The sequence below is a fragment of the Nycticebus coucang genome, chromosome 10, assembly GCF_027406575.1.
Source record: "Nycticebus coucang isolate mNycCou1 chromosome 10, mNycCou1.pri, whole genome shotgun sequence".
In the NCBI taxonomy this organism is placed as follows: Eukaryota; Metazoa; Chordata; class Mammalia; order Primates; family Lorisidae; genus Nycticebus; species Nycticebus coucang.
Genome location: NC_069789.1, coordinates 16,105,826 through 16,119,996, shown reverse-complemented (window position 1 = coordinate 16,119,996; position 14,171 = coordinate 16,105,826). Strand labels below are relative to the sequence as shown.

At 44.9% G+C, this 14,171-nt stretch overlaps 1 protein-coding gene across 2 annotated transcripts in view; it reads right to left on the bottom strand.

The window, feature by feature from the left end:
* Positions 1–14,171, bottom strand: part of LOC128596871 (tripartite motif-containing protein 67) — a 68,274-nt gene that overhangs the window by 7,620 nt on the left and 46,483 nt on the right. The window contains exons 3-6 of one of the 2 annotated variants that reach the window (XM_053606693.1): positions 5,752–5,874; positions 4,755–4,865; positions 3,536–3,695; positions 1,378–1,523 (exon numbers count right to left, since the gene is read on the bottom strand). In XM_053606693.1, the coding sequence (XP_053462668.1) occupies positions 1,378–1,523; positions 3,536–3,695; positions 4,755–4,865; positions 5,752–5,874 (540 nt within the window). The remainder of the gene's footprint in view (positions 1–1,377; positions 1,524–3,535; positions 3,696–4,754; positions 4,866–5,751; positions 5,875–14,171) is intronic. The other variant, XM_053606694.1, reaches the window with a different exon arrangement.

Below are 14,171 nucleotides of genomic sequence, written 5' to 3'. Positions count from 1 at the left end.
AGGTATTTTAATCTTCACAGAAACCCAGGAGATGGTTGTTACTTTCCTTGTTTTACACACAAGGAGACTCAGAGAAGGACAGGGAACTTGCCTATAACTGCAGTTAATATGTTTAGGAGCCAACGTTCAAATCCAGGGCTGGCCTCATTCAAAGCCCCTGCTTTTCCCACTAAGCGATGCTATTCCTCATCAACCCCAGTCCTTGGGTCTAGTTTGTGTTAGCAGTCGTATCTCAAAGACAAGGGACCATCTTTGAGTCCTGTGGCTGCCTCTTTTAACACTTTCGGTCTCTTTTTCTTCCCATTTTAAAAAACATGGGTTTTCCTCTTGGTTTCTGGCGAAGGACCTCTTTCATTCCCAGCTTATTTGCTCAACAGGAGTGACAGAGGTCCACACCCAGTCGCTGACCTGTCTCCTGGCTCAAGCTACCTCCTGTCACGTCCCTCAAAGCCCATAGTCACGTGGAACTCAGTCATTCCCAAGGAAGGGCTACAGTTATGTCCCCAATGCTTACATTCTTGTATTTTTCAAACAAACATGAAAGTACACATGCATAAATCCATCTCAGCGAGGTTTGCTAAGTACATGCAACTCCCTGAGAGAAGAAATGCAAGGATTGCTATGATTGCAGTGGTTTGCTCTCTGAGTCGTTTGTCTTCTCAGGGCAGAAAAGGAGGTGGTGTGAGGAGGCCCAGAGGTTGTGCTCCCTGATGCTCGTATCAGCCTGACCTCCACTGAGTGAAATATCACTGCAGTGCTCTGCTAGGGATCTGGGGTCTTGGGTCTGGGATCTGGGGGTCTGGGGCTGTCTCAGGGTTTCCAGCAGATGGGGGTGTAGAACATGCATTTCTGGCTAAGTTCCCTCAATGGGGACATGGATGTAGAATGACGTCCCAACAGTCATTTATCAAGCATCTTCTTCAGGCCAGCACCTTGCCAGGTATAGGAGGGCCAGGACTGCCTCCCCTGCTCCAGAAACGTATGCCTCCCCAGACAAGACCAACACAGGTGAAATAATTTGTGACCCAGACAAGGCAAGGGGAGATCTGTCAAGGGAATGGGTGCTCTGTGTGGGGAACCAGGGGTCAGCGAGGAAGGAGGTACGTGCAGGTGATGTACTGACAGGGCCTGCATCTGTCCTCCCAGGAAAATCATCCTGACATTCCCTGTGGCAGACCCCTCTACTTGCAGACCCTTTTGCCTGCAGGCCCTGGGCCTGGACCCTGTGCTCAGGAGGGAGGCTCCCGCTCCTGTGAGCCCGGGCCAACCAGTATTGTCGGTTCTTGTGGTCAGTGCCCCTCCGGCTGGCAGCAGGGCTGTGGGCAGCTACCCAGCTGGTACAGGCCCCACCCCAACAAACAAGCAGCAGGACCTTACCCGGAACTGCCCCCCAGCGCCATCGTCCAGCTCTAGGATATAGCCATCCACAGGGCTGTGGGTGAAGGGAGGCATCCTCCAGGCCAGCGTGACACTGTTATTGCGGGTACAGCACTTCTCCAGCTGCAGCAGGGGCACGGGTGGCACTGTGATAGGGACCCACACAGGTTAGCATACGATGCCTTCAGAGGGGCCCAGCTCTGTCCCCCTGCACCACTCCCACCCCAGGGGCTCCTGGGGCCCAGAGGATCCTAAGGCTGAATTCCTTCCCTGGCTGCCCTTTGGTCACTCTCCACCATACAGGAGTCAGTCTGCAGGTGAGCTGGGGGTGGGGGCAAGCACAGGGGACCCTGAACTTCTCAACTGGAGAGGGTATCCTAGGATCTCAGAGGGCCCAGGGCAGACAAGCCTATAATGCAGTTGGCTCTCATTCCATCTGCCCACTGAGACTTGTGAGGAGCAGGCACCTCCAAGGCACAGCATGAGCCAACATGGACATAGTAAGGGCCAGGCCATGGCTGGCACCCAGGACTGGGCAGGGGAGCAGGTAAACTTAAACCTTTGGCTGGGAGCATTTAAAAGGTCAAATGACCTGACCTGGGCAAGGGAAGCAGTCCTAGAGTACTAGACGGTCAACCAGAAGAATTAAGAATCTGAATGAGTGGCGTCATACGTTTCTCTCAAGATGAGAGTGGAAGAATTTAAGAAACCTATCTCTATTTAGGCTCAAGACACTTTAGAAATAGATATAGTCCACTCTGAACTTTTTTTAAAGGGAAAATTACAGGATTGGTTTCTAAAAACTACATATTTTTATATGTAGTTTTATGTAGTGCCCTGCTTGGCATTATCTTCTGGGTTTTAATGGACAGTTTAGTTAGGTGAAATCTCTGCCTTGATCACAGACATGGGCAGAGATTTCATGCCCAGAGCTGGCTGAGAGCAGCCTTACCCCTGGCCCTTGGTGACCAGATTGTGGGAGTCCTCTCTGTCCCCTGGGCTCTGCTGTCCCACTCTCTCATCGCCTTTCTGAACCCTGCAACCCTGTCCACTAAGAAGCAGCATCTGGAGTGTGGAGCCTCCTCCCTCTGCACCCTCAATTTCTGGGGTAACCTCTCCCTTCCACTGAGGCTACCCCTCTCTGCCAGCCACCATGCTCCTGGGCACAGAGTATTATTCACAACTAGGCCAGGCAGTGTTTCCAAATCTCACCCGAGGTGCGAGCCACGTGGGAACATGCGAGAGACTTGTTTTCTCCTCATTTTAAAAATGGGCACATGTTCTGCAGGTGAGGACACCCTGAGTCACAGATCCCGCAGATGTGGCCCCTAGTCCTCCAAAGCCAAACACCTTTCATTTCCCTTCCCGAATGTCCCCTTGGCACCTCTGGAGAGGCGAAGTGTAGAATAGGACTCTGGTTCTGACTTTCACTTGCTAGCTTGGTAATGGGGCAGATTACACAAACTTTACTTAACCCTTAGTCCTGACTCCCTGAACCTCCATCTGGCTCCCTCTGCTCTCGCCTCTCACCTCTTTGCTCTTCTTGGAACACAGAAACACATTCTTGCCTCAGCACTTTCGCCTTTGCACACACACCCCCACCCCCGCCTCAAGTTTGTCAATTTGTTCACTGCTTCATCCTGAGCACCTAGGACAGTGCCTGGCATGCAGTGGGTGTCCCACAAGCATTGCTGAGTGAACAGTGACTCATTTTCCAAATGGGAAGGCTTAGGCTCAGACTGGCTGTTTTCCGCCCCAGCTAACAAAGCTAGTAGGGCAGAATAGGGCCTTGAACTCAGGCCTACGGCTTGGATTCCCTACCCTCCTTGCATCACGAGTCTCTCAGTGGCACCAAGCTGTGCCCGCAGACTAGGTGCCTCTTTCGGAAGAAGCACTGACTGGGCTGGAAGCCCGTGGCTCACAGCAGGAGGATTGCTTGAGGCCAGGAATTAGAAACCAGCCTGAGCAACATAGTGAGACCCCATTTCTAAAACAGTTTTTTTAATTAGCCAGGTGTAGTGTCCCAGTTGTTCAGGAGGCTGAGGCAGGAGGACTGCTTGAGCCAGGAGTTTGAGGAGTTTGCACTCTATCCTAGGTGACTGAGTAAGACTCTCGTACAAGAAAAGGACTGACTGAGCTGGGGCCGACTGCGGCTCACCCCTACATTTCATCTGGAGGAAGTCCAGCTGGTGGATGGCCTGCAGCAGCGGCTCACTGTCCAAGGTCAGGTCAAACTCCGCAGATACTTTAGGCTCCAGAGCGCCTTTGACCCACTGCTCCTGGGACACCTGGACACGCTTGATCAAAGCATCTGAGATCTTGAAGGGGAACAGAGAGTTTAGGGTTTCAATGTACAAAGGAATAAGTGTGCAGCCCACAGTGGATAAAGGTGGGGGCTTTGTCTCTGTGGGGCTCAGGGGTGGAAGGGGCTGTGCCAAGCATGTGCTTAGAAGGCATGGCAGAGATTATCTAACACTGCTCATGTGACACTGGCCATATAAAAATGCATCGTTTTTTTTTTCGATCATAGTTTAAAAGGGCAATCATGTAAAGTGAATAGACACACTTGCTATTTAAATACATTCAGCCAAAACCTGAAATACATGATACTTCTTTTAATATACAAAAGCATCCTTCATTCTGTTGGTTTTGCTAGATCAAGTACTGTGCAAAGTGAAACATATTAGTTGTTTGCCCCACCCCAGTGTCTGAAGAAAGCACACCCCATGCCCCTGGAGTTCCACAGCCCAGTTCTCCCGGCACCCACGGCTCTGCTCTCCTTTGCTGGCAAGTCCTGCTTGTCTGCACATCTGCATGTGGCCTTGTAGAACTATGATCCTCCGGACTCTTCTTGGGGAACTATCAAGGGGAAAGACACATCATTTTCTCCACAGACGAGGCTGAATCACTGCCATGTTCCTGAGAGACTCTCATGACACTGAGTTAGCCCAGATGCTGGAGAGATGGGCCCAAGGAGACTGCACTGTCTGCAGGTAGCCAGCCTGCACTGTCTGCAGGTAGGACTCTGCACATGGACCGTGTGCATTCTGCTAACCGCCTTCTCCTTGAGCATTTTATCTGGCTTGTTTGGGAAAGATGGTCCTTTTCCACGTGTGGGAAAAATATTGCAGGATGGCATTTTGGGGCTGGAGATTATGCCACTTCATCTACTTGGTTAACGGAGGATGCAAAGTGAAGATCACAGCTTGTGCAAGTCAAAGACCAGGACAGAGCACTAGGTCTGCCGGCATAAGGTCTGCTGAGCTAAGGAGACTCCACTTAACAACATGCCATGGAAGGATCTTGCCTAAAACTCAGGCTGGTTTGGGGAGTGGCAGTGGAGCGGGAGGAAGCCCGGCCAACAGGGGCAGGCTCACCTGCAGGAAGCCAGCTGGGTCGTCCTCCTTGATCCCCTCCAGGCAGTACTCCATCAGCCCAGTGGCCTGGCGCAGCTTCAGTGTGCAGTGGTTGATCTGGTCCCAGACCATCTGCAGTGGGGATGCTCTTTAAGCAAATGTTTCATGGAGGATGGAGCAGCGAGGCCATGACAAGAGCCAAACAAATGGGTCTGCAAGAGGCAGCACTGGCCTGGCCACTCGCACCCACTCCTCTCTTGGCTCTGCTCCTGAGCTGCCTGGACTTCTCACTGAAGAATAAATGGAATCACTTCCCTACAAATGGGGCCACAACGTCCAACACGGCACACATACCGAACTCTGGACACTAACGCACAGAAAGTGCATAATCTGAAACTCCTTACCACTGGCAACTGGTACTGCAGTCACAGCTAACTCAGTGGACTCAGCCACTGCCTTGAGAAACTGTGGATCACCTCTAACACTCATCCCTGCCTTCCTGGGAAGCAACAGTTTCTGATTTGGTTAGAAATTGTCTCTGGCACAGATGGAGCCCCTCAGACAAGGGCAGCCCTTCAAATCAGAACAGTCACAGCCCCTACTGCACCAAGAACTCTGTGTGAGCTACAGGGAGAGAGGTGCCTCCTTTCATGGAAATTGGCTGCTTATTCCTATAGCCTACTAATGTGTGCAGGAGATGCCAGGAAGAACTTGAAGAAGGGGACAGAGCTGGAAGCTTGTTCAAAGTTACTGTCATCGGTTACTTCTGACACACAAGATGAGAACAAGAGAGGTGCAAGGTGGGCTTCTGACTTGAAGGCAGCAAGACACAGGGCCTCTGAATCCACTTTGGAGAGAGGGCACAGGCATTTAATGGCCTCTGCCGAGTCACACCAAGCTGACAGTGCAGCTTCCCTTGACTCATTCGTTCATTCATTCATTCACTCATTGGCACCCAGTGCCTGCTGGGTGAGGAGGACATGACAGACAGTAAGTACACCAGTCCCCAGGTACCCACCTTCAGTTTATGTTCCCTCTCCTTTGTGACCTTGGTGAGCAACTTGGCTTTCTGCCGAGTTAAAGCATCTACCAGGGCATCGCACTGAGCAACCAGGCAGGCTTCATAGTCCAGTCCATTTTCCTGGGGGGTGAGGGAAACAGAGAGCTTTAGGGGGAAGATGTTGAAATCTGGGGAGTGCTATAGACAGGAATGTACTTCAGAGAAGCTGGCCTCGGGGTTACCTATGACATTGTTAAGTTGGAAGCAATATAAATATGGATTAGGAGACATACTATGGATCTCAGACTTGTAAGCAGCAGGAGGGTCTGAGTCACTCAAATCTGGTTCACAGAGCTGAGAAGAAAAAAGGGTAGAATGTGAGTTATGCATAGCATGATCCTATGAAAGGTGTGTGTGCACATGTCTGTATAGGTGTGTACATGGTGTGTGTATGTTTGTGTCTAAGTAACAGGATAGCACATGTCAGAGCGTGGGAGTGTTCACCTCTGGGTATAAGATACTGATGAACTTTTTCTCAGTTCTATTTTTCCCTACTTTCCAAAATTTCTGTAACACAAACTTGTGCTTTTTATAATCCAAAAAAAAAGGTAAGACAAAAAATGGTGCTGCCACCATAGGGACCCTCTCTCCCAATCTATAAAAGAATCCTTGTGGGTCTTTAAGATCTGCTGGATCTAGCGATACCTCAAGTTACAGGCCAAATTGTGTCTCCTAAACTTCATATATTGACATCCTGACTGCCTCCTAGCAGGACCTCTGAATGTGACTGTTTTTGGAGAGAGGGCCTCTAACTGGGTAACTAAGTTAAAATGAGGTCACATGTGGGTGCCCAAGCCAATGTGACCCATGTCCTTGTGAGAAGAGGAGATCAGGACACAAGATGGTTACATGAGGACACAGAGAGAGAACCATCTGCAAGCTGGAGAGAGTGGCCTCAGGGACAGACAGCCCTGCCAGACTTTGCTCTCAGACTTCCAGCTTCTGGAACTATGAGAAAATAAATGTCTATTGTTTAAGCCATCAATCTCTGGTATTTTGTCATGCAGCCCTAACAAATAATACTCCTCTTGCCTGCAAAACACTAGAAACATTGGAAACATCATGATTTAAAATGCTATGTGGGGCTCGGTGCCCGTGGCTCAAGCAGCTAAGGTACCAGCAACATACACCTGAGCCCAGGCCCACCAAACAGCAATGATGGCTACAACCAAAATAAATAAATAAATAAATAAAATAGCCAGGTGTTGTGATGGGCACCTGTAGTCCTAGCTATTTGGGAGGTGCAGGCAGGAGAATTGCTTGAGCCCAGGAGTTGGAGGTTACTGTGAGCTGTGATGCCATGGCACTCTACCCAGGGTGATAGCTTAAGTCTCTGTCTCAACAACAAAAAGTAAATAAACAAAATAAAATGCCATATGGCACTCTAACTTGTTAGAAAGGATGGATCTTGAGTTTGAGACCAGCCTCAGCCTGAGTGAGACACTGTCTCTAAAAATAGCTTGGTGGGGGGCTGGGTGGAGCAAGACAGTGAACTAGAAGAATAGTTCAGCTGAGCTCTCCTCTCACTGGGGAAAAATAGAGAACCCAGACACACCTGGCACAGGGACCTTACCCAGAGTCATAGCTCAGGGAGAACAGTGAGGAGGTGGTGATCAGAGTACAGTGTATGATCCAGAGTGGGGGAAATCTGATGAATTAGGCAAGTGATTGCAACCAGCTGGGATTAGTTTCTCAGTTCTATTTTTCCCTACTTTCCAAAATTTCTGTAACACCTGGACCCCCACAGAGCTCCAGGATGGGAGGAGGCCTTTCTGAAGTTTTCAGTTGTTGGGGGAAGTTGCACATTTAGTGGAAAACCTGGAAGAGTGGGCGGACTCAAACAGTATACAGCAACCTGATTTCAATGCCAGTTGGAGTGGATTTCCCATAGGTTTGGTGGCTGGCAAGACAGCCATACTAAGAAGGTCTCAGAGGGCAGGAGGCTGCCATTATGGAGAGGACATGAGAAGGTCTTAGCAGGGGCCTAAAGCACAGCTGTCTTAATTCCACCTTCTAGGATCAGAACTCCCCTCATGGGACAGGCTGAGGGACTCCCACACCCCCAGAGGAACTGGAGTAAGGGGGCACTGTGAGCCCTGCCCCTGAAGGATTTTTCTGAGCTTTACTATACCAACCTGACAGGGTCTGAATTCTGAGGAAACAATCAGGTGATCACCAAAGACAACTAATTTTGGAATATGGACCATAGAGGTTGCTGGCTGTGCTCTCTGCTCTCTGTCTCCTAAAAAAAACCCATAGCATCACCTGGTGTTCTAGCAACACCTTGCAACATACTGCCATCAAGAACAAGGACTTCTGTTTGAAACTAAAGAGACAGTGAGCAGGACAAGGGAAGACAAGGAGGTGAGCAAGAAAAAAGAACACATGAGGAGGAATCAACAGAAAAATTCAAGCATCATGAAAAACCAAAACAGAGGAACTCCCCAAAGGGACCATGAGGCAGCTACTGCAGAAGACTCCACCTATAAAGAATTAATGGACTTGACATAAAGGAAATTTAAAATATGGATGATAAAGACAATAAAAGGAATGGATGAGAAAATGGAAAGAGAGAACCAAAATTCAGATGAAAGATATGTAGAATATAGAAAGCATAAGGCAGAGCTTAAGGAAATGAAGGAGACAATCATGGAATGTAAACATGCAGTAGAAAAATATCAAAAATAAGTTAGACCATGGAGAAGAAAGGACCTCGGAGCTAGAGTATAAAGTTTTCAACCCAGGTAGTTAAAGAGGCAGAAAAGAAGAGGTAGAAAACAGAACAAGCGCTTAGAGAACATGAGACTACAAGAAGTATTCAAATATATAAATAATAGGGATTCCTGAAGGGTAAAAGATTGTCCCAAAGGAAGGCAAGCCCTGTGAAGCTAGTGAATGATGCCCCATGATCATATCAATGTACACAACTATGATTCAATAAATAAAAAAATAAAAATAAAATAAATAAAAATCACAGCAAAAAAAAAAAAGGAAGGCAAGCCCTAATAGAGACTATTGTAAATGAAAAACTTCCCAAGTTATATTAAGTAAGACCCTGACACACTCCTTTCAGATGGATGTCAAACCCCAAGTCATCTCAGCTCAAACAGAGCCTCTCTAAGACACACTGTAATTAACTTGTCCAAAGTCAAGATGAAAGAGAAAATTCTGCAAGCAGCCAGGAGTAAGCACCAACTGACCTACAGAGGCAGAGCCGTTAAGATGACAGCAGACTTTTCAACTGAAAACTTCCAAGCCAGAAGATCACAGCCAGCTACACTCAACACTCTCAAACAAAACAATTTTCAGCCCAATATTTTGTATCCTGCTGAACTAAGCTTCAAAATTGGAGAAATCAAATTTTTACAGGTATACAAGCACCGAGGAAATTCGCCACAGCAAGACCAGCTCCATAGGAACTACTTAGACCTATTCTCAACACTGACCATCACAATGGACCACCAGCAAAGTAAACACCCAGAAGCTAAAGGTCAAAACTGCTTCCACAATGGTGTAAAGGATAAAACTACACAATGGACGTCACAAAATAAGATGAATAGAACTCCACCATACTAATCAATTCTCTCAATAAATGTCAGTGGATTGAATTCACCACTGAAGAGGCACAGGCTGGCTGATTTGATAAAAATGCAAAAGCCATCTATATTCTGGCTCCAGGAGGCACAGCTTGCCTTGAAGAACAAATCAAGACTCAGGCATAAGGGATGGAAAACAGAATTTCAAGCAGATGGAAATCAGAAGAAAGGCGGAGTTGCAATTTTCAGATATAAAGTGGATTTAAAGAAACTAAAGTTAAGAAAGACAAAGATGGACACTTTAGACTGGTCAAAGGAACAATACGACAAGAAGACATTTCAATCTTAAATATTTATGCACCCAACTTAAATGTTCCCAGATTTATGAAACAGACCTTGATGGGTCTGAGCAATATAATATCCCATAACACCACTATAGGCAGGGACTTTAACATCCCTCTGACAGAACTGGACAGATCCTCTAAACAGAAACTAAACAAAGATATCAAGGACTTAAATGTGATCCTAGAACAAATTGAATTAATAGACATATACAGAAAACACTATTCCAAAGCTAAGGAATATACATTTTTCTGGGGGGTGCCTATGGCTCAGTGAGTAGGGCACCAGCCCCATATACCGAGGTGGTGGGTTCAAATCCAGCCCTGGCCAAACTTCAACAACAACAAAAATAGCCAGGTGTTGTGGTGGGCACCTATAGTCCCAGCTACTCGGGAGGCTGAGGCAAGAGAATTGCCTAAGCCCAAGAGCTGGAGGTTGCTGTGAGCAGTGATGCCATGACACTGTACCAAGGGTGACAGAGTGAGATTCTGTCTCTAAAACAAAAAGAAAAAAAAAAGGAATATATATTTTCTGGTCAGCCAAATATACATACTCCAAAATCAACCACATCCTAGGATATATATCAAACCCCAGCAAAATTAAAAGAATAGAACTTATACCTTGTGTCTTCTCAGACCACAAGGCAATAAAGGTGGAACTCAGCTTTAACAAAAATGTTCATCCGCACACAAAGATGTGGAAATCAAACAACCTTATGCTGAATGATAGTTGAGTTCAGGAAGAGATAAAAGAGGAAACCATTAAATTTCTCAAACATAACAACAATGAACACACAAGTTACCAAAAACCTGTGAGATATAGTAAAAGCATTCTTAAGAGGGAAATTTATTGCATTAGATGCCTACATTGAAAAAACAGGAAGAAATCACATCGAGAAACTCAGGAACCATCTTATGGAATTGGAAAAAGAAGAACAATGTAGTCCCAAGCCCAACAGAAGAAAAGAAATAACCAAAATTAAATCAGAGATTAATGAAATTGAAAACAAAAGAATCATTCAGAAAATTAATAAAACAAAAAGTGGGGTTTTTGAAAAAATACATAAAACTAATAAACCTTTGGCCAGATTACCTAGAAACAGAAAAGTAAAATCTCAGCCTCAATCAGAAATGATAAAGGGGAAATAACAACAAATGCCATAGAGATACAAGAGATCATCGCTTGAGTACTACAAGAAAGTCTATGCCCAGAAATTAGACATTCTGGAGGAAATTGATCAATACCCCTAATCGTACCCTCTCCCTAGACTTAGCCAAGAAGAAATAGATCTCTTGAAAGCACTCATTTCAAGAACTGAGATCAAAGAAACAATAAAAAAATCTCCCAACAAAAAATGCCCTGGTCCAGATGGCTTCACACCAGAATTCTATCAAACCTCCAATGAAGAGCTTATACCCATTTTGCAGAAACTATTCCAAATAATTGAGAAGGAAGGAATCTCCCTCAACACATTCTATGAAGAATATACTCCCTGATACCAAAACCAGGTAACGATCCAACTAAAAAGGAGAATTTCAGACCAATTTCACTAATGAATTTAGATGCAAAAATTCTCAGTAAAATCCTAGCTAATAGATTACAGCTATACATTAAAAAATCATTGATCACAATCAAGTAGGTTTCATACCAGGGATGCCAGGCTGGTTTAACATACACAGTCCATAAATGTAATTCACCATATCAACAGAAGCAAAATCAAAGACCGTATAATCTTCTCAATAGATGCAGAAAAAGTGTTTGATAAAATTCAGCATCCTTTACTAATTAGAACTCTGAAGAATATAGGTATAGGTGACACATTTCTGAATCTGATCAAATCCATCTATGACAAATCCACAGCTAATGTTATCCTTAAGGGAATAAAATTGAAAGTTTTTCCACTTAGAACTGGGACCAGAAAAGGTCGTCTTCTATTGCCACTACTATTCAACATAGTGTGGGAAGTTCTAGCCAATACAATCAGGCAAGAGAAGGAAGTAAAGAGCATCCAAATGGGTACAGAGAAGGTCAAATTCTCACTCTTTGCTGGAGATATGATCTTATACTTAGAGAACTCCAAAGACTCAACCATGAGAGGTGACAGAAAAAAAAAATACAGCATTGTCTCCGGGTATAAAATCAATGTCAACAAATAGGTAGCCTTTGGATATACCCATAACAACCAAGAGGAGAAGCTAATCAAGGACACAATTCCCTTCACAGTAGCTTAAAAAAAAAAAGAAGAAATATCTAGGAATATACATAACAAAAGAGGTGAAAGAAAGAAAATTACAAGAAATTTACCAAAAAAATTACAAAACCATAAGAGAAGAAATAGCAGAAGATATTAACAAATGAAAGAACATACCATGCTCATGGCTGGGAAGAATCAACATTGTGAAAATGTCTATACTTCCCAAAGTAGTCTATAGATTCAATGCAATCCCCATTAAAATCCCATCATGATACTTTCACAATTTGGAAAAAATAATTCTTCATTTTGTGTGGAAGAAACGTTGGATAGCCAAGGCAATCTTTAGTAATAAAAACAAAGCCAGTGGTATCACCCTACCAGACTTTTGGCTACACTTCAAGGCCATAATGATCAAAACAGCATGGTATTGGCACAAAAATAGAGACATAGACATTTGGAACTGAATAGAAAAGCATGAGATGAAACTAACCTCTTACAGCCACCTGATGTTTGATAAACCAAACAAGAATATACACTAGGTAAAAGAATCCCTATTCAATAAACGGTGTTGGGAGAAATGGATAACCGCATGTAAAAGACTGAACCTAGACCTACACCTCTCACTACTTACAAAAATTGATTCAAGATGGATAAAATATTTAAATCTAAGAAATGAAACACTAAACATCATTTTTTCTTTTTTTGAGACAGAGTCAAGCTATTGCCCTGGATAGAGTGCTATGGTGTTATAGCTCACATCAACCTCCTGCTCTTGAGTATAAGCAATCCTCTTGTTTCAGTCTTTCTATTTTTAATAGCAACAGGGTCTTGCTTTTGCTCAGACTGGTCTTAAACTCATGAGTTCAAGCAATCCACTGGCCTAGCCTACCAGATTGCTAGGATTATAGGCATGAGCCACCGTGCCTGGCTGAAACATGAAAAATCCTTGAAGAAAGTGTGGGGAAAACACTTGAAGATATCAATCTGGGGAAAGGTTTTATGAAGAAGACTTCCATGGCAATTGCAACAATAACAAAGATACACAAATTGGACTTAATTAAACTGAATAGCATCTGTACAGCTAAGGAAACAACAGCCAAAGCTAACAGACAACTTACAGAATGGGAAAAAATATTTGCTTATTATGAATTGGACAAAAGCTTGATAACTAGGATCTATAGAGAACTCAATTAATCAACAAAAAAAGACCAAACAAAAAACAAAAAGATGGCAGCCGAGTTAACAGCTTCCTTGCATCTGGGCACCATGAGTCTGGGTAGATAGAACTCCAGGCATCTCTGGCTGGTGGGATCTGCCTATCATCATCCCTGTGAGGATACAGGGAGTCAGTGAGAGACTTCAGGACCCCAAGAGGAGGACTAAAACAGTGGAAAACCAGCAAGTGGTCGCGTGTGTTCCATTGGTCTAAACCCGCCTGCAACTATAAGTTCAGTAGCAGCGAGACTGCAAACTGGAAAGGCCTTACCTGTGAACTGTTTTGGTGTCTTTGGACTTGGCACTCAGTTGAACTGCCTTGGGGAGAGCCTGAGCTGGAGTTCGGAGACTTTGGCCATTGTCTAGGGCCCCAGTCTGAGCCGCTGAGCCAGATGGAGCTAATAGTGTTTGGCTCTGGGCCAATGGAGCCATTGTGAGTGATCTGCCCTGGCAAGCTCCATCCTCAGGGTCACAGAGCAAGAATCGGGTGGGAGCTGGTAAACTAGCGACTGAGTAGCCTAAGGGTGGGGTCTGAGCTGCCTTGCAGCCCTAACCCTCAAGGGCAGAGTGAAACCGGTTTTGGCACACTGGGTAAGTGGATAGCCACTTCAGCAGGGATTCCAGTGACAAGCACTTTCCTGGGAAAGCTTCTGCTCAGCAAGTTTACAAGTTCAAAGTGCCTTTTAAGAGGGCTGATGAGAGACTTAGGGTGTCTACCTGCTGGGGTTTGAGAAATCAGCAGCCTCCAGTCATATCAGAACTGTGATTAACATCTCATACCCCAGAAGACCACGTTTTGCCCACACAATATTCAACAACATATACATACTGCTTTGTTTGTGGTTGTGTTTTTTTTTTGTTTGTTTGTTTTTTGTTTATTTTGATGTTGTTGATGTTGTTTTGGTTTTTAATTTCAACCTTTTCCGTACAGATCTTTTTTCTTTCTCAATTTTTCTAGTTTAATTATAATTTCCCATTGCTGCCTTTTTCAATAACTAGAACTCCATTTTTGCTAGTGTTTCTACCGCTATTATTTGGTTTTTCACCCAATTTTATCCTGTAAAGTTTTCTGTTTGTTTTAGTTTGATTTA